We start from the raw sequence: 21,415 nt of genomic DNA, 5'->3' as shown, positions 1-21,415 counted from the left end.
GGCAGCTATAGTTTATGACAGCTCTCTCTGACCCACGTTTCAAATTTAATCACTACTGCAAAGGGAATTTAAAATTCTAGTAAGAATAAAATATCATAACAAAAGTTTTGGAAGTAAAAGAGATTTTCCATAGTGACTCTTTATTTTAAGCACAAGTTAGGTTCTTTTGCTTTGTTCATAGATACAGATTTTTTTCTTTTTCTTTGTACCTGCTCACATGGTTGACAAGACGTGTCTGTAAGAGCAGATCTCTTCCTGGCAGGAGATTATCACATATTAGATGTTGATTAGACCTCACAGCTACTCCATGACAAACACAGAGAGAACACAAAACATCCAAAACCTGAAAAAAAAGATTCTTTTAATCTTAAATACTTTTTCATTATCATTGTTAATTACTTCAGGCAATGTAATGCTCTATACCTTATTACTGGAAGACATGTAATGGTATGTAATTCATCCATCACAGTGGTTTTATTTTAGAACAATTCTGAAATTCTCCTAACATTAAAACATTATTCTCACTTCCCTTGAGAATTGGTATGTATCAATGTTTTTGCCAAAAAAAAGGTAACATTCCTCTTTGCTTCGTCAAACTGCTCATATACATTTTAGGAAAAGTTTCATTCCTCATTATCAAAACAGCATTAAAGTATTTGAAATTAACTTCCACACAGAAGAATGAGCATGCTTTGTTCACAAACGTTCATCTAAATATACTTGTTTAGTCTTTACCTACCTTATGGTTTCTCCCATGTTTGTCCAAAAGACAGATGATTGATTTAATATGTCCTTCCTTAATAATGTTTAGAGCTTCTGGGCTTTCCACCAACACACAGTGTAAAACCTCTAGAATTCCTTGGGGAAAAAAAAAAAAATCTCTTCAAAGCGCATACAAAGTCATAACTGTACGTAATAGTTCATAATCTGCTGCTCAGTAACATGAAATAGTTTCAAAAATCATTGTATATGACAAAAAAAAACCCCAATAAAGCAGCATGAAGAATTGCCATGAAGAATCATTAATGTTAAATCATAATCATAAATCATTAATGTTAATCATAAAGCTCCTGGACCAAGTCAACACCTGCTTTAGGATCTTCTACCTTTGGGAAAGACAATATTGTACATGCAGTGCATAATTATCAGCCGCTAAAGTTGTTGCCACAATGAGAAAAAAATCAAAGGGGCTGAAGGAAAGCTGAGAAGCAGTCTTAAATCTAGAGTTATGCAATTCCTATTAGCAATGTACAGCTCTCATCATTCTGTCTTCAGCCTTTTATTCATTCAAGCCATGTCTCCAAACACACAGCTTAATCCTTGCAAAGCAAATTCCATAGCATGAGTCTTCTGCTCTTTGCCATGCTCTTTCCATTACAGGAAAATGTAGCTCTTCAACTCCCCTTGATGTGGGAAAAATAGTGGTTTTGTCAGATGGTTCTGTCTCAGTAACAGTACTGTGGCCTGTCTTTGATCCTAATGAGGAAGAGAACATCAGCTGCTACAGATAACCTACAGCACCATCACTGTTTATCCCTGTACTATTTAATGTTTTTTCCAGAGGTCTGGAGGGACACATGCTATCATTACTAATAAAGAGTAGGGATTATTCAACGACTGAAATGTAGAAAAGGTGGAAGACAACAGATACAGTGACAATTTGATTCACCCAGTAAACAGGCTTCAAACAAAGTATGTTGTTTAATATATTTGAAGACAGTCACGTATATGTAAACAGAAAATGCACGTAGATAATGAGCTAGAGGTGAACTCCCAAAGTGATTCTACAGCCCTGAAGGTTTAAGCACAAGAAGCCTCAACTATAAATTAAAGAACATACTAAACCTGAATTTGGCAGTGGTATGATCTGGGTTGCAGTAGATGTGCACTTCCATTATTCCACCATTCTATGATTCTATGAATACTGACAGTAAAAATGTTGTTAGAAAGGATAAAAACCTAAGAGTCATGAGAGCAAGCCAAAAGAGTAGATGCTCTGTAGAAACACAGTAGCACAGTCCACCCAGCCTGCGAACTAGACTAGGTCAGGGGTCACTGACCCTGGTAAAAATACCTAGGGAGGTTAAAAAAGTGTTACAAAAGTATCCTTATTCTAGAGGGGTAATCTGTAAAAAGATGAACAATTTTGTGTGTCACAGTGATCTGGGAATGCACAAAACACATTACATTCAAAATGTGGTAACTGGGCGTTTGCCACCTCTCATTGTAGCACTGAAACACACTTTATCGATATAAAAGTAATGCCAGTAATAAATGATACTAATTAAGTGTGGCAACCATATCCGTGGAGTTTTCTGTAGGTAGAGTCATAACCTTTTGTCTTAAAATAGTACACAAATTTTATTTTCTAATCTTAACGTTTTCAATAACAGAAGTAAAAATACTTTGAAGATGTAAACATTTGAGAATAAATGCATGCTTATCAATTAGATCCAGCTGCCCCAGCACCTTCTTGAATTACTATAGCATCTGAAGGCTAATTACCAAATACGTTTTGCTCCCTGTGTTTCAGAAAAAAATTGCATATGAGTGAACTGTGTCTGTTCCAATTGATTCATTTTTAGATTGTCTACATTAAAGACAACTAGACTTGTTCCAATTTCATTGGAGTTGCTCAAGGCATTAAAGCACTAAGCATTTGAATTTAATACAAATGTCACAAACAGTATGCTATGCAGAGTTCATGGTAAGGAGAGTGAAAGTTTTCTTAATGACTAATGGATGAAAGGAAGCATGTGTTTTCAGGACAATTTGTTGACTCGTCTGATGTCATATTGCAGAATACTAGAATAAAATGCATGCACTTAAAGAGAAAAATCCTCAAAACCTGGTATTATCTGGTTCCAAAAAACCTTAACTTGAAGCATATTTGTGTTAAAGAAGCTTCCCTGTACAACAACCATCCAGTAGCCGCTATGGCAGTCATTCTTGCACCACCTAAGCTCAGACCATGGCCCCTTCACAGCTACACACCCCACACTTGCACAGTCAGACCAGATTTCCTCACCAGCTCTACCCCAGGTTTCTCATAGCAGAATCTCAGATGTCCCAGTCCTTAAAATAATTTCATTGTGGTGCAATAACTAACAAAATAACAACTCAAGCTGGGTGCTACCAAGGACAGATCCTGAACACAGGAACCTGAGATTACCTCAGGTGTTTAGAGCATGGTGCTAGTAACACCAAGTCTGTGGGGTCAATCCCTGTACAGACCATTTACTTAAGAGTTGGACTCAGCAATCCTTTTTGGTACCTTCCAACTCAGAACAATCTGTGAATTTGTGGGCACCTGGGCTATTATACCCCTACAGTCTAAGCATGCAGAAATCTGGGGGTCTTCAACACCTGCCATGTCTCTGAGTGTCACCTGCCTGGTCCACAGATTCCTGGGACCTTTGCTATGCAAAGAGTTAGCAGTTCAAGTCTTCTCATCTGACCCAGAGCTCAACCAGCAGCTCACACCACAGGCTGCAAACAGAGCTTTCTGCACTAAATGTAGTCCTCAACATTAGATTGCTAAAGGTATTCTACCTTTTTACCTATGTTTTAATGCCTTTAAAATTATAGGAGGGCTAGTTAATCCCATCTGGAACATATTTCAGAGTGAAAGACTAATCTAATCTTAATTTATGGATTGAAGAGACAGCTGAAGCATTTGCATTGCAGTTCTGTGATCTCTCACTTCTAATGTGGTCTACTCTCAGACATATTTCTACTTGGATAGATAATAATTTTCCCTCTTTTGCTTCAGTGAAGCTCAAAAAATGAATCAATTTCTCATCAAATTTGTACAATCAATACACAGTTGCTGTTTACATATTTAATGCCTCTGTTCTGTTTTCATAACACTTTTACTTCAAGGACAAGAAAAAAGTGAAAACTAGAATTTTATAGGTAATATTTGGTAGCACCAAGTCTTTATCGCAACACATTCAAGAAAACTCATTCAGAAGATGTAGCTGACAACTTCAATGTTGAAGGTGAGGTTAATTTTGGTGTGATTAACAGAATATGGTGTTTCTTCCTCATAAACACTTTACCTTAGAAAAAATTATTTTACATGAATATATGTATACAAGTCTTCTTATTTTAAAAATTTAGTATAAGCCAGTATTTCTCCCTGTTGAAGATCTACCATTTTAAATCAAAACAGTGAATATCCTCAGCCCATCAAGCCGAATAAAGCTTAAAACCTGACAAGCAAGCATCCCACATAAAATCACAAAATTACATTTACATACTAAAAGCTAAACCTACTGTGCCTCTCAAGATAACTAAAGCACAGCCTAATTAGCATCTTTTATAACTGACTGCCTCAAACCCTGAAAAGTCTTTATTGTAAAATCCGTTTTGGAGGCAACATGAAAGTTATGTTACCAACACACACATGGGGATGGAGTACAAGTGGCCTAGTTCCTAGCAGAAAACTCAGAACAAATGACTATTGCAAATATTAGTACATTCAGAGTAGATTTTGCAGCATGTCAGGAGGCTCACTACCCAGAGCGAGCAGTGTCAAATACTCTGCAGTTTACAGAATGTCTCTCATACCTTACTATACTACCATAAACAATTATGTTTTTAATTTTCAAATCTTTTGGGTTTGAGATTAAAAATTAAAAATACATACATACATAACAGGAACCATGTAACAAAGCATTTTTAGAGCTGTCATAAGAAATTTCATCTTGAACCTCCAAAAGTTGAGTGAAAAGTTTTGCATTATTTCTGAAAGCCATTGCCCTGAGAGTTTCAGATGTAAAATAAGGTCTTTTAGGAAGTAGTTTCACCATTAAGATCTTGTGAAATCTATTGACATTAAGCAGGTTGCAATCAAATGCCATGCGACTACACAACTGTGAGATCATTCTCCTTAAGTTAATGCTCTCACACCACAGGTGAAGCATAGTAGAAAAATAATCTAACTTATGATTTTGACATTTTTCAAATGCTTGTTTCAGTTTAAATTCAGTTACTCAAATGCTCAATAAAGCAAGAAGATCACAGCATCTACAGGGCAGATTCCCCTAATAATAATGTAAACCAACACAAATGTTCAGTTATGACATCTATTTGGTTAGGATGTCTAGCCCTAATGTACCAGCTGCAATGACAGGATGATCAGCAAACCTCTAACTAGACACCCATGCTGTGAGCAGCCATCTGTCTGCGTCACTAGCTGAGAACTAAAGTAGTGATACAGGCAAAGACTCCTATGTTCCTGTTGCCTCATCTCTTGAGATGCTCAAGCAGTCAGAGCATAAACATCCCAGGCTGAAACAGATCAGGTGCCTGCCAGGAGTAGGAAGTAATTCTGTAGTAAAACAGGTCCCCTGCCCTAAGGCCATAGGTCTGCAACTAAAACATGAAATAAAACTGTGCAAAAGTACATCTATAAAACATTGCTGTCTGGAGAGGCTCACATGGGCAAATGCTTCAAAGTCTCTATACCAGTCTCAGAGCCCCAAGAATAACTGACTTCTAAACTCTCTGCTTGCCCCAAGAGTTGATAAAGGGAAAAATCTGCAAGAGGAGAAGCATCAGTGTGTAACTGCTCTTTACAAGTGCAATCAACCACCACACATCTTGCTGATCAGCTAGTGAATGCCGTGCCAGTTCACCCTTGGCTCTGAGAGGGAGAACACTCCTGCCACTGACATTTGACAATATTTTCTCATGTTGTTGGTCAGCTCATCTCAGGAACAGATTTATGGCAAATAAACAAAATGCCCATGAATGTTTAATGACAAAGCTGAGGGGAACACAAACACCTTGTTTACTGTAGGACACATCTGTTCTCACAGCTGCTGACGATGATTGAATATAACTGAGGTAAGAAATTTATTAGTATATGCCAAATGGTGACCTGCACTGAGACAACTCCTGGAACTACTTGGAATAGTCAGCAATAGCAGGATATTTCTCATTTATTAATGCCACAGTAAAAGGCTGTGTTATTCCTGTGACATTTTTTTTTTCAAATGTTTACCAGTCTAATGTAAAACAAAGACCTTTTGCAATGGGCAACATCCTTCCTTTCTTCCTGGCCTTAATATTTCAAAGACTCTTGAGCACACCATCTGTGGCAGACCTACGATTGAGGAATGGAAAGAACAATATGGGGAATGCAATTTCAGTTCCTGAGGACAACTCTTTAATCATTATGTTCCTTCCAGTTCATGGAACAACACATGACACTACACCAAGAAGATGATGGGAATAAATTAAAAATATGTAACCGGAGAGGTAGGTTATCTTGCCCTATCTTGCCCATTGTTCTGACTACAAACCTTCCTGCCCTTTGAACTTTAGCATTATTATAAAAAAGAAGTCTTGAAATGCTCTCATCTTCCAAAAAAAATAGTAAAAAATACTATATACAAAGCAAAAAAAGTCTCAACTGCAACTGAAAAACATTTCTTGTTAATTTTAAATAAAAGTTTACACATCAGGAGCAAAAGAGATGATTCAAAAGGAAATGTATATGTATTACATAGGGAACACTGTTAATGGAACAAATTATATCCATTCCATATGATTATTCTTATATTTAGTTTGATGCAAATCCTGAAAAACATGCAGAATTACAAAGGGCAGACACTAGAATTAGCAAGCTAATTAATACAACTTACACTATTGAACAGCTGTTGTAAAATGCTTTGTTTGCCTGAATTAAAAGGTAACACTATATCCAACTGGTCAAGGAAAAGGCAAGACTGCCAGAACTTAAAGTAGAAGTACAACTGAAATCAGTATATAAAAAACGTTACAAATATAAATCTCACTTTATTAACATAATTTACTCTCTCATAATAAGAGCTTCATTATAATTAGGCTGAAAAAGTATATCACCAATCTTAAAGAATTTGGAACTGGTCAAATAAGGAAGTTAAAATACTTAAAAGCATACCAGAAGAGGCTTCCAGTCTTTCTAATCTGCTGATTAACCAATCAAGAGATCCCGAAAACTGAGCACAGTTTTTACGATTTCCTCGAATCAGAGCCGCTATTGGGAAAAGAGAGAGAGAGAAATTAAATCACAGTTATGAGTCCATTTAAATTTAAATAATTCCTGTCTTCTCTTGTCCGAAAGGATCCAGTAAGATAGATTCTTAATCTTCAATTATTGATGTTCTAGATATAAATTTAAATAATGTAAGCGATTGTTAGAATTCAGCATAAGAAATACCTTTGATATCAATATGACCTTTAAGGAATTTGAATTATTTTGGCTTTACAATCATCTCAATAACCCCTGCAAAATGCTCTACATGAGGAAGCCAGTAGTGACAGCACAGAATTCATCTGCTACTACAGAAACAAGTTGCTGTAAAACAGTGTTCTTGTAATGACAGAAAACATTGGAAAAGCAGAGTGTGAAGCCAGCAACATAGGTGATGAATGCAAATTATTTTCTACTGATACAGTACATTTGTCCAAGAATAATAGGAACCAAAACAAGATAGATGTCCAGGAACTGTTTGCCATACTTTTGACAAGGTTGTAGGGAGGAAGTAAGTGTTTTGAATCTGTTTCACCCTCATGCTTTAAGCTGAAGTAGACTGAATCCATGCACTGACTTGGTGGGTATAACTGAACTGGTATCTCCCTGAACACTGCAGGCACCCACAAGCTTGCCCTGTCCTGGATTACGTGCATCTGCAGGTATGTGCATACACACGAGCTCTCAGAGAAGCATCTGCTCTACCCCAAAAAAGGACTGAAACATTTTTGTTTGACGTGTGGAACATCACAAACCTATTTTCTTAGGATTGTTTTCCAGTGCTGCCAACAAATTATTTCAATCTGAAATTTCTGTGATTTTTTCCAGCAACAGAGACTGTTGGTCCTGCTAAGAGGCAACAGCCTCTTAAAATCTATGTTTTGTTGTTGCACAAATTCAGTGTATTATATTGCAACTATGTTTTTATGCTGCTTTATTTATAAAAGGTAAAACTTAGAGACTTCTGACATAAATATGACATGAAACTATCTGCAAAGAGGAAGAGAAATGTTGGACCTAACAGCAAACAAGCCACTGCACTGACAGTTTTGTAAACTGGCAGTTTCCTCATCAGTTTTCTGATGAGGAAAACCAAAGCCTAACAACAAAACGAACAAACAAAAACCTTTTTCTTGCTGAATTATATAATAAAAAATATATACTCTGAAATCTTACACTTTTAGTTAATCATGACCACAGTTATTTGAAAATACTTGAGAATCATAACAGGGAGAATACCTTGTTAAAACACACAGACTAGAACTAAGGAACACCTGTTTCTGAAAGTGACTTTTTATTGGTTATAGGCAAGCCACACAATCTCACTGTGATTCAGGTAGGAACATAAAATGAAGGCAGTAACAGTTCAATGTTTAACACATCACTAAATTTAACTTCATTAAGAGTAATGAGACAGAGATGGTTTCATAAATGCTGCTCAGCACAAATTTGTGAAAGGTTAGTATTCATTGGTTAAAGCATGCATTAAATGAGGCAAACAGATACTTAAAATGAAAAGAAAAAATAAAATCCCAAAGTTGCTTTTCTTATTGCCTACTACTCTGAACAAGACCAGCATTCGGTTTTAAAGAAATAAAAACCATGATGTGGTCAGTCAGACATTAAAGTCACATCACTGCATATACTACTGCACATTATTTCGTAATGCAAAAGGATCTAATACAAGTTCACAGTGAATGTATGTATTTTGTAATAGAGAAGGGACAGATGCTTTAGTAGATATATGTCAATTATTTCAGATTGAAAGACAGTAGACTTAGATTGAATGTAAGGAAGGATCTTTTTGCAGTTGGGGTGGCTGGACTAGATGATCTTTAAAGGTCTCTTGTGATCCAAACCAGTTTAAGATTATATGATTTTCATATGTGGTAGTATTCACTCTCAACGTCTGTAAATGCCTTAATTCTCATCACAGTGAAATAAAACACAATGTCAATGACATGACAAAAGACATGAATTCTGGCATCACAGTTTACTTTTATTTATGTGCAGACTCAAAAAACAAAGTACTGTTTGCTGAAGCAAGACTGAGCAAGCAACATCCATTTGTCATCCACATAATTACTGTACAGATCCAGCATTATTCAGAACAGAGCAATGTACAAATTCATCATAGCCAGATCAAAGCCAGGCTTCCTAAGCATTAGCTACCAGAAGATAATGCAGTTAGAGAAGTAACATCAGAGGGCAGGAGGGGCATAGAGACTGGGAAGTCAACCAAGCTTGTGTGTTCTCATCACTACAATTCCACAGAAGCAATACTTTGTACAAAACAAGCAGACTCTTCAGAAGGAATTTTCTAGCCTTGCCAGTTGGAAATCAAGCCCCTACTTCCTCCAGTCTGCAGTGCTTAATGTAACAAGAGATAAATGAAACTGTAACAAAAAAATTCAACTCTACCGTACATCTACGAATAACCAAACCACAGAATTTTATACTCCATCATCTACCATCTACACCCCAAAAGGTTGTCATTTGATTTCATGGTGATGTTAACTCTCTGGACCTAGTCTGGATACTTTTAAATGCTTATAACTCCTGACATAACTTCTTTAATGTATTGTTAATACATCAAATAACTGCAAATGCAAAAATCTTGCTTAATTTTTATTCTAAATTTCTACACAGTGGAAATTCTTCTGTACTAAAACAGTTTTGTACTTCTTTATTCTTCATTCTTCACTATTTTGAGCTAAAACTATCCAAGTAATCTATAATATCTTACCCAGTAATTCATACAAAGAATTTAGAATAGACTTCCATGCTTCTCCAGCTTCCTTCCCAGCTACATCTGCAAAGTGAGCTGCACTGCTGTATACATTCAAGCGATCAATACATTCAAGAACAAGGTTGATCATACCCTAGAAATGAAAAAGCTCATATCGTCAGAGGGAAAAAGAAGTATTTTTAGATGCAAACACAAAAGATTTTCAGAAATCTAAGAAAACAAAACATGAAAGACAGGATATGCAAAACACAAAAATATTTATGTGAAGTCAAACAAGCAATCCCAGTGGAAAATTTTCCTTCATTGTGGTAATAAACGTCTGCCATTTAGGATGGTTAAATTAAAACAAAAATAAACAGTATTCATTACATAATTTTAGGCAAGTTTCTATTCTGGAGGACATTTAGGCATCTGACAAAGTAGAGCAACTTTTATTACCAGAAATAATATTAAAAACATATATTACAGATAATATTAAACAAAATTCTTAAAGAATGCTTATTAAACCACAACATCCTTCTACATCAAGAGATTAAACTCTAACAGAAAAACACATAAGGAGAAAATTATGGTTAGAATTCAAGGCACAAGGTCATCTAATTTTATTAGAAAGGGAAAAAGAAGTAAGGCTGTAAATGTTTTCTTTCAAATATACAGGAAAAACAGCAGATCTAGAGAGATTGAGAATGTAGCAAATAGTTTGACTCTCACAGGATTAAAAAAAACCCACTGCAAGCACAATCCATATTAAATCAACACTACAGATATTGTGAAAGAATACTTGCAGACAACAGAGTGGAAAATCAGGAGTAAAACTGAGAGAAGTACCTCTTCTTGGAAGAGGTTCTGGCGATTCTTCAGTGCTCGGAGCCTGTTTTGTTTGTTTTCATGTTCCAAATGTTCATCAGGGGGGTGAAAGTAGCCAATCAAGTCCTGAAGGCTCAAACTGACTGACTCGATAGGCAAATCGGTGGTGGAAGACTTAACTTTCTTGCTGAGAGAATCAAGGCCCCTGCAAGAAGATGCAAAGTCTCCTGAGAATTGAAAATTAATTTACTTTATTGTTCCAACTCTTTATTTATTCAAAAGCAAAGTTTGTTTAGATGCCAAAGCTCATTTCCTGACAGCAACTTGTCAAAAATTCTTTATATCTGCCCATTCTCCATTTAACAATCTACCCCTCCCATCCCAAACAAATACTGAAAGCATGAAAAATGTTATTTCTCTTAAAATTTTTTCAAATCCAAAAAACACATTTTAATGTTCTACCTACAGATGTTGTAGTTGCAGAGGCAGAGCAAAAGATGAAGAGAAGTTATTGTAAACCAGCACAAAGCGTCATGAAGCTGGGATGGACAGAAGTTAAAGAGACCAGTCCTGCAGTGCTGAGGAGGGTCCAGATTGCCCATGGAGGCTCTGAAACACATCTCTTACGTGTTCTTAAGCCTTTTTCAGTGTGGGAAGATGCAGCACTTCCACACACTCTATCTCAGCACTCCATTAGCTTTTTTGTTTCCCTGATACCCAATTCAAGCTTGGCCTTGCTGAAGTCTGTGAAGATCCTCTCTTAAAAGTAGAGGGCTGACTGTTCTCATGCATGTTGCACCTGCCCCTTGCTCAGCTGAATCCCTTTGCAAATAATGCAAAGTTTCAAAAGGATAGCTACAAAAGTCATCTTTAAAACTTAATTTTTATTGTGAACATGTTATATAAAGTGCAATTCTTCTGCTGACTTTGTGAGAAAGAAGTGGAGCATACACTTAAAAGAATACTTTTCGTCCTCTTCAATTCAGCTTTTTCTTTTTGGAGTAACATCCTGCCAAAACTAAACTGCTAAACACTACCTTGGACTCTCTGTGCACTCCACAAAAATCTCCACTGTAATTTAGCAATACCTTGATTTGTGAAACCTTATCATTAAATTGCCTTTCTCTGTCTTTATCTTTTATGGCATTCTTAGAAGCTTCTATGAAGGTGTATCTACAAAGTGACCTAGGGCTCACATTTCTTTTGTATTTTAAATGTCATACAGTAGACAGTTCTGCTGACAGGTGATTTTTTCCGTTTTTTTTTTTAACTACCTGGTTACATGTTTTTCAACAAATTCACATGTCTGTGTCTTTGGCTGTGCCCTGATTTAGGACATGGTTGTTTCAGATCACCATCTCCCACACTGTTTTTTCTTGCGACAAATGGGTTCTTATGAAATTCTTATCATTACATACAATCTTACTGCTAATCATTCTTTTTCTAATGCAAGCTACATTGATGAAAAGCCCTTTCATCAATTACTGAAATCACAAGCGTTTGAGAATTAGCATTTTATCAGCATTATTTAGTAATGGGAAGATAAATGCAAATTGCATATATCTGACAGGATTTTTAAATGGCTAATTACTATAAAATACAACACAACGTTTTTTATATTTCGAAATATTAAAGAAACAAGTAGCATTAAAAGGGAACAAATAAGCAAAGTGTAATGTGAGGGTAGAAAGAAGGTATAATTTTTAAGAAAAGCTTCTTCTTGAGACTATGAATTTCTTCAGTATATTTGTGGTTTTTACAGATCTGTAGTTTTACAATTATCTCCCTCTCCCAGGTTTTTCAAGGAGGACCATCTTTAAAAACCGTACTTAGAAAAGAAAAAGCTAAATAATGCACCACATGACTTAAAGCAAATTTTGGAAAGGAAAAATCTCTTTTATTGTTTGTTTGCATTTTCAGTATGTTTATGCATTTAAATCAAGATTAAACAATAAATTAATGTTAGAAGACAGAGAAAAGAAACTAATATCTCTCAAGGCACTTACCTGCTGATAACACAAAGAATTGATATAATGTCCGATTTGAGAAACACTGATCTATTTTTTACTGAAGGATAAATTGTTCCCTGTTGTATTAAGAGAGACTTTGAATAAACTAGAAAAAAAAAAGAAAAGTGATGAAAAGATCATTTTAAAAGCACACCTTATGAACCTGTTGAAAAGGAAGACTGTACTACGGATGACACGTGCTGTACGGGATTCTTCATTCTGAGATCTGGACAGTGTTAAACCATCATCCATGTGCCCTTCATGGTGCATTATTGCCTGAAAACAAAAACAAGAAGCAGTCACTGCAAAATGAGACATTAAATAAGAAGTCTGAAAACTCACATAGGAAGGCAGGCTAGGAAATGATGAAGTTACATACAAAGATAACAATTTTATTAAAAGCAGATAATTCCATGGTTTAGTTTTTCATGTCCAAGGATGCACCTGTACTGAGTCAGCAGGTTCAGTGCCATAATAATCTCAAAGCTACAGCTTTTGTAAACAACATGCTTTATTTAAAAAAAAAAAAATTAAAAATCTAAGGGGTGTTTGATTACACTTTTTTTATCAACATTAAAAACACATCCCTTATAGAGCAGCAAATCCCTAAAGCAGAAAAGGTCACAACAGGTATTCTTTACTGGCCCTCATTTCTAAGGGTGTTACTGGCCTTTTCTGACTATGCTTTGAGTCATTTCCAGTAACTTAATAGTTTTTCATGTCTAGTTATCACGGCTCTGAAGGTATTCAATCCAATCCACATAAATATTTTAAACCTCTGCTCTAACTGTATAGTTCTGGTATCTAAAACAGTCATGGAAAACACTACAGTGTTAATTTCCAAAAGAATCTTTTCCCTACTTTATGAGGCTGAGCTAGCATTCTGCTTGGTTGTGATTATCCTATAAAGAAAGAAATCTCTCAGGACTCAATACTTGAACATTCCAGCCCAAAAGGTAATACACTTGCAGCGTGGGAAGAAATACTTTGAACTAAAAGCCTCTTCAATCCAAACTACATTGAAGAAAGGAATCTTAGAATATTCTATAGGTTGTTACTAATATTTCAATGTTTGTGAATTAATGTCTACAGGTTATTACATGCACTTTGTCTCGCCTTCGGTTTGAGAATTCAGTATACCACTTAACTTTTTAATATGTGACTGAAAAAAACCCAGTCTTTCAACTCACAAGCATGCTAAGGCATGCTTAAAATATTTGAAATCCAGAAATTAGCTGGTTCACATAGCTCCCTTCATTTCCCACCACCCAGCCCAACCCACCCTATCTGACTGTGAATGAATGAAACGCATTCCTATTTACAGCCTTACCTTTCGCTGCAGAGAACCCATTCTTACAGACTTTGCATCAGCAGACTGGTACGTGAGCCATAAGCCTGTATCTACATGTTGTATGAAGCATATTGAATCCCCATACTTTATTTCAGGTGCTCCCATTCCATCCACCTCTTTTCTTGTCCCTATGTCCAGCTTTTCCTGGTGAAGAAAAATATGTATACACAACCAATAATCAACATGTTAATATTTGCCTAAAACATTAAATATTAGGAAATTGTCCAGAAACGACCTAAAAGAATATTTGAGAATATAAGAGCTTACAAAACAACCCCAGATACATTGACTCCCCTAGCTGAACCAGGCAATAACCTCCACAAACGTTTTTTTAGGCATTTGGGGCTTTTTTTCCAGCCTGGAAAAGACAAGCTCCATCCAATGGTCCCTGGGAGATGGCCTTTAACCTGTCTCCGCCCAACAATGGGCTCAGTACTTCCTAAAAAAAGCAATCCATTTCTGCATGGTTGGCCTGCAAACTAATAATGGCATGACAGGATGTCATTCCAGCTGGTGTCCTGTAGAGACAGCAGTTGTTTCAGGAGAGGAAATGTAGCATCCCAAAAAATACTAGAGTTTGTGGTTCTAATTTGAGGTGTTTCCCCAATACCAAGCTCTCCTAAGTACAAACTACTTCTGAACAGACTTGTATGGACAAACAGCCCATGCATCCTGCTTCATGGCAGATCATCCATCTAATCTCTCTAAAAACATATGGTTCAACTGATTGATATACCTATGGCTGTACATTCAGTATGCAACCTGACCCCCTTAACCAACTACAGCTTCAACATTCTGTGCTTCTGATCAGCAGGAGATGGCAAGCATCTTCCTGCAGCTACTCAGAGTAATGTTACAAAGAGTGAAACAAAAACTTCTTCTTGTTCTACCAGTCTACAACCAAGGTTAGAAGAATGACTACTTCATACACATGTGCCCTGACACTGTGGGAAGACAGCTTCACAGTAAAAGATGACAAAGATTGGGGTTTTTACATGAACAATCTCTAATTTATTAAAGGGTTTTCAAAGCATTTTTTAAGGGAAATGTCCTGTAACTAGATTTTCAGCCTACAATCATGAATGTATTTTGAAGCATTTAAAAAAAAAAAAAGTACAATAGTACAGAGGTGAAATTCTTGTGATTACTTTTCGTAACGTTCAGATACAATATGTTCATAAATTTAGCTTGTTTTATTATGGTTTCTGGATACAGTTGTTAATTTCACTGCCTTGTAAATGACTTTCAGCACTTCTTAAGTGCTGAAATTCTTATTAAAATTTTGTCCATTGATACATGGTAATAACTGATTTATTAATAATCTGATGCCAATTACAGAGTTATTGTGTGCCTCTGCTTCATTATTAACCTATTATTTTGCTCATATGTTTTTTCTAAATGTTGTATTCAATTCTTTCAAAAGCTAGCACAAATAACCTGAATGTAGTTAACAGTTGGAAATGGAAAACCTACTTATGACATTTCAAACCAATCATAATACAGGATAAAATAAATTAGATCCTGATTTCAAGCTCCAGTTTTTTGAAGTCTCTTTATAACTAGAAGATACTGTGAATACATACTGTGCTTCTACATTGTAAGATTTTCTTTTTTTCAGGTCCCACAATTAATTTCTTAATACAAGAATTCACAAATTTTCTCATAAAGCACTGTAAATAAGATGAAGGATTATTAATTTAAAGTATTTTTGCATTCTTTTTTAAAAATATACTGGCTGTAACAGAAAGTAAAAGGGTTTGATGTTGAAATCTTCGTTCCAATTAGAATTAGGTGTACTTGGCATAAAAAGTACAGTGCCAACATTTGTGGAACAAGATCTCTGTTCTCACTGATGTAAGTATACTAACAGCTCTGTGTGTAGGTTTAAAGCCCAGATTGAAATCAACCCCATTAAAGTGAGCTCTGTCCTACAAAATAAATATAGTAGCCACGAAAGCTACCATAATGTAAAAGCTGGACTACACATAGGAGAGAAACCGAAGACTAGAGGATGGTGTGGGGGCAGCAGGCATTACACCATTCATCTGGGAGCTTCAAGACATTGAGCTTTTTGTAGTAGTGAATAGGAACCACAAATTATTTATAAAGGGGAAGATTTGAATGGAGTGCTGGGTTCATATCAGTAAACAGCAGGTAGTTGAGAAAGTACATATAATGAACCAATCTCATTATCTACTGTAATATAGTTCATCAGTGAAAATTATGATCTGAAAAACATCAGAAATCACCATGTCACTAATTAATAATGGTATATTGACACAGAAATTATATGATGCATTTTTCCAGCCCCATTCTTACTACATATGTAACCTGTCATTACTGAACCATCAGCTAATTCCTCCTACAGCATTTTTACAAAGAAAACCTTCAGTTTTATTTGTAGTCTAGACCCATTCTCAGATGATTAGCCTTGTCTAAACAAGGATCAAAAATCTTCATTTATTATACTGGAACAAATGGCAACAAGTGGGCTTTGCAACAGTCTGTAAACCAACTCAGTAATGTAAAACAAGAATGCATTGGAAATGAACAGGATTATTGAGCAATAGGTCAGATTTTTGATTATTGAACAAAAGGCACAGAAGGATGTGCTCTTTATAAACAGCGTTTATTCCACGCCTACAAAAACACAAGCCAATCTTCCCACTTCTGTTGTGGGCTGAATGAACAAAATCTTTTAAAAATGGTTTCATTCTAATGCTGAAAAATTATTCTGTGAAGCCTTACCTTAAACATTATTTCAGTCTAATTTAACTCCTTACGACATTCCAAAAATGAATTTCCTTGATTAAGGCTTGTCGCTTCAACTTTTTCTCTTGTCATCTGACCTGACTCATACTCTCTGTGGCACACTTTCGGGACTGATATTTTAAGACCTCACCAACTGCAAGAAGCTAATCTATGGCTGCTTTTAAAGCAACATTAATATAATTTCTATAATATTTTAGAAGAAAGAAGAAGAAAGAAAAAGCTGAAGACAAAAATACAAGCCATAAAATTTTATTAAAATGTATGTATTTCTGTCCACTGGAAAAGACTAAGGACAGGAAAAGCAGACTTGGTACAGAATGTATAAACATTTCTAAATTGCTAAAATAACCTTATTTCAGTGGAATAGTGATATTAAAACAATGGTTTTTTACCAAAAAGAACCAATATGGAGCAAATGAAAGAGGAAAAAAAAGAATCCACAAAACTTTATCTCTACAAACACAAGTCTATTAAAAGAGCTGTATGTTTGAGAAATAAATTCTAGATATCTGTGGACATCCTGTGCTGAGTGAAGCAAAACTGCTAGAAAGAAAAAAAAAATAATAATTTTCTGAATTTCAGATGCTTGAGACACTAATATATTTTGCATTTAATGATAATTATTAGAGTAATATATGATAACCAGAGCACAGAGGCTGATCACCAGAAAGAAAAATGAAGTGACTGTTAGCTCCTCAGAAAAATCCTTTTCTTCTGAGTGCTGTTTGGCAACAGTTTGTGGTATTTTCAAGCTTTCACAAAAAAACTAAAACAAACAAACAAACAAACAACAAAAAAGACACTTTCGCTTTCTAGTTCTCTTCTGGGCTATTTTTTAAATGAATTACTGGCAAGCTAATATGTTTGAGATGATGAGCCCTTGCAAATAATAAGATATAAAAAATAAATGTTGAGCTTGTATATTTACATGTGAATCTTCAGGTTAACAGGTGATACATTTTCAGTACTATCTCTACAAACATGAAAGCTGCTTTTCATATAGAAATTGAAGTTATTATCTACTCAAATGCTTAAAGGAACTGATCCTTTAACACTTTCCTCTCCCTTATTTGTTTTTGCCTATTTAAAGCTAAGTTGCTATTGTGCAACAAGTGGGAGCTTCACAATTCTTCCCACTTCTTTCCAGCTACCGCAAGGAAGAATTATGACTGTGGCAAAAAAAAGGATGAAATTTTTATCAGAAAGAGTAACCACTTGAAATACTCACAGGTATTAATGCACTGTACTCAATAAAGAAGATTAGGGGCTCCCTCTTATCCATGAATAAATTTTTTGGGGCTAAGTACATGCTACAACATAAGTGAAAGTTTGGATGGTTTGTCCAAACATACTTAGAGGAAAAGAGACCCTAAATCTACCTACCTTCTCTACAGAAGCCTTTCTAGAACACCTATAATTTGAAATCTTTTTTTTAACACTCTTTCCCAGAGAGGGAAGGCATCTAAAAGTTTTATTGCCAGTAGCCTAATAAAGTGAAACATGACACTCCTATAAGAAGTCCAAAGCAGGAAAGTGAATCACAGAATTGGTTAGGTTGGAAGGGACCACAGTGGGTCATCTGATCCAAGTTCCCTGCTCAAGCAGGCTCATTCTAGAGCACATGGCACAGGATTGCATCCACTCGATTCATCCTCAGCAAACCATATACTCCTCTCCTGTGGCATTTCTATAATTCCCTCCAAATAAGTCATTCATTAATGTTGATATCCACAACAGTTAAATCAAATATGATCTTCTGGACGTCCAATTCCTTTGAAAATCCATATTTAAACATCAGTAAGATTATATTCATCACATACTGATTAGCCTATATGCCCATCTTAAAATTTTCTCGTTTCTTCAAGAATTGATTACCATAACAAGTTTCTACCTGCCCCAAAGCCTTTTGTCTCTGCTCTGCTCAGCATAGGATAGGTTTGACCACTAACAACAAAATAAATGTTAACCTTTCATTTTGAGCATGGTAGAACAAAACCATTTCAAAACACAAAATCTCAAAATAATTCCAAATGAGACTTCCAAATTCAGGGTGAAAAAAAGAATAAAAAGAAGACACTTCAAATACAACATCACCTAGTCTTCAAAATACACGTGCATATTTTACATAGAAAGTAGAGACAAACCACCTTATCCGTATCAACAAGAGACATTCTTTATTGCTAAAAATTCTTGCCTTCAAGTATTTTTTGGACTAAATAAACCATGTAAAAGTAGAGCACAGTATATTGTTCCACTCTTTTTGGAGCAATCCCTGCTGATAACCCATCTTGAAAATCAGTGAATGAATTGTTCTATCCCTCTTGATTTCAAGTGTTGAAATCTATACTAGCTCCAACAGGAAATCCCCAATATGGTTGTACTGAATTGTCCTAAAATATTTAAGCATTTCTATGACTTTTCTAATTGGTTTCAGAATGAACAATTATCTGGCTCTCAAAGCAATCATCTGAACTACAGTCTTTGTTATCAAGGTGCAAAAATCCATATACCTGCTTTGGGTATCTATTATTTTCTTATCTTCCCAAGCAGGCAAATAATTTAAAAACATATATAAATTAAATGGTACAGAGAACTGATTGAGTAATTCTCTTTACTGGTACTTTGTATTTTAGAAGACAGTTTTTTACAACAACAAAATTATTGTTGGAAAATTTTCAGACACCATGCTACAGGTGAAAAGTATGAGAAATAAAGGCTATTTAAGAATTTATCATAGTATTATTTTTAGCTCTTTACCTACTACAAAAATACTGGTTTAAACTCAAAATGCTTATTGAAGCTATCAAAATGAAAAGTAAAACTCTGGTAACTTCAGATTAGACTACAGTAAAGTATCTGGAGAGAGAAATCCCAAATTTCCAATTTAATTTCAGTAACTCACGATATTATAAATTTTTTCTATGTCAGCCAACAGATATATGCAGTGAAGCAGCAGAGAAGTTAATCAGAAGAACAAATTAGAAATGAGTATACTGCTCAAAAGTGGGCAAGCAGTACAAAAAAACCCCAACCCAGCTAATAAAACATCAACAAAAAAGCAACAAATTAACAAGGAAAAAAAAAAATCCAAACCCACAAACATCCAGCCAGGTAGGAATACACAGAGAAAGTATGATAAAAGAAGCTTTCTAGTTATTGCTTATAGTGCATTTTGGAATTTTTTTAATCAGTGAAAATTAGAAGGCTCCAATACTTAATGCAATCACAACAAACAGAAAATATCTAACCTTGCTTTCTAAAGAGATTGGAATTATTACTAGTACTATTAATGCTTCACTGATTCCATACCTTGGAAGACCGAAAACAGAATGCTGTCGATTTTACATCTGCCTTCTCTTTGTCTGTGAGAAGAAGACTCTTGTCATCCAGGAGACTTAAATATTTTCCTGTTGTGATATGCCTTAGTCGGAATGCCTGTCCCCATCTAATGTGGCTGCCACTCCACCTAAGAGAGTCCATAAAAAACCATTCATTAAAAAAAATAATGTTTTAACTACCGGCAAAAATATTTTAAAGTAAAATATATTGCCAACTAGTTGCTAAAAAACACAAAATTCACACATTGGATTATCAGCAAGAAAGTGGCTACTTTGTGGTTATCCCCTACAAAACCATTCTAATAAATAATCTTAAGGTCTTCCTTTGCACAAGCTGCCTTTGTTCAGACTGAATTCCTCTTGAGAGAAGGTACAGATCGCCTACAGAAAAGAAGGCTTATGCTGTACACAAAGAGTTTAGATCTGCCAGTTCCCTCTCCAACATTTAATCTAGCAGCAGCTGTGATTCTTCACTCTCCCAGAGTCCTCATCTTTTAGCAGTCAGCAGATTTTAAGCACACTTTAAATGCTGTGCAAAAATAAAATGGTTAAAATAATAAATAAATAGAAACCCTCCTAAAATAAATATGAAAACTTATTAATCAAAAAATGGCCCAGATTCTTCTTATTCTATAGAAGAAAGAAAGGCAAAGCTTATCTAAGCTCCCCAAAAATTACTCAACTTAAAATACAGGTCACAGGTTTGAACTTCTTGCCCTAAACTGAAAATTCAGCCCTGCTGTTCTTCCTGCTTAATTCCTGAAGATAAATTTGTGTAGGGGTTACTAAGGAGTATATATTTCACAAAGGCTTTTCAGCTTGGCAAACTGTCACAACTAGGATATTTTCCTAGTCTTCATAAAATTTTCTTCAGTTTTATGTCTTCAAAAGTTTGCAATTCAGATATACGTGAATGCTGCATTTTGGAGAGGAAATCATGTATTTATTCTGTGCTTGCAAAATGCCCGTCATAGTTGAGTTATGATATACTGCCAAGGTTCTGCTGTGCTTCCACAAATACTAGAAATCCTCTATGCTTACTGTGGCTTTAAAGAGCTTAAAATTATTGACATGTTCACATAATATCAATGAAATGTACAAATGTATCCTTATGAACTTAACCTTCTTATAAACTTAGTCCCGTATCAGAATTTTGTATTACTGCATGTTCTCACTTGCCTTTAAGGTAATTCTAGATACAGCATTTAAAAACATAACAAGCTTTTATGTATATGTTTTTGTATGTATTCATGTGTAAATCACTTAAGATAGCACTTATACAGATTTAAGTCATTTTCATTTTCCCTGACACACAGATGTAGCAGGTCAAAGCACTTACCTATTCCACTTGTTTAAATGTGTCTT

General features: G+C 35.3%; 1 protein-coding gene across 16 annotated transcripts in view; it reads right to left on the bottom strand.

The window, feature by feature from the left end:
• RYR2 (ryanodine receptor 2) overlaps positions 1 to 21,415 on the bottom strand; it is a 394,774-nt gene that overhangs the window by 184,511 nt on the left and 188,848 nt on the right. For all 16 annotated transcript variants that reach the window (XM_039567939.1, XM_039567942.1, XM_039567943.1 and 13 more), the window contains 8 exons: positions 20,022 to 20,178; positions 13,920 to 14,084; positions 12,744 to 12,865; positions 10,602 to 10,785; positions 9,771 to 9,906; positions 6,932 to 7,027; positions 740 to 858; positions 210 to 343 (listed from right to left, as the gene is read on the bottom strand). In XM_039567939.1, the coding sequence (XP_039423873.1) occupies positions 210 to 343; positions 740 to 858; positions 6,932 to 7,027; positions 9,771 to 9,906; positions 10,602 to 10,785; positions 12,744 to 12,865; positions 13,920 to 14,084; positions 20,022 to 20,178 (1,113 nt within the window). The remainder of the gene's footprint in view (positions 1 to 209; positions 344 to 739; positions 859 to 6,931; positions 7,028 to 9,770; positions 9,907 to 10,601; positions 10,786 to 12,743; positions 12,866 to 13,919; positions 14,085 to 20,021; positions 20,179 to 21,415) is intronic.

The sequence above is a fragment of the Corvus cornix genome, chromosome 3, assembly GCF_000738735.6.
Source record: "Corvus cornix cornix isolate S_Up_H32 chromosome 3, ASM73873v5, whole genome shotgun sequence".
NCBI lineage: Eukaryota > Metazoa > Chordata > Aves > Passeriformes > Corvidae > Corvus > Corvus cornix.
Note: the sequence above shows the minus strand (reverse complement) of the source record. Positions and strands in the feature narration are given on the sequence as shown.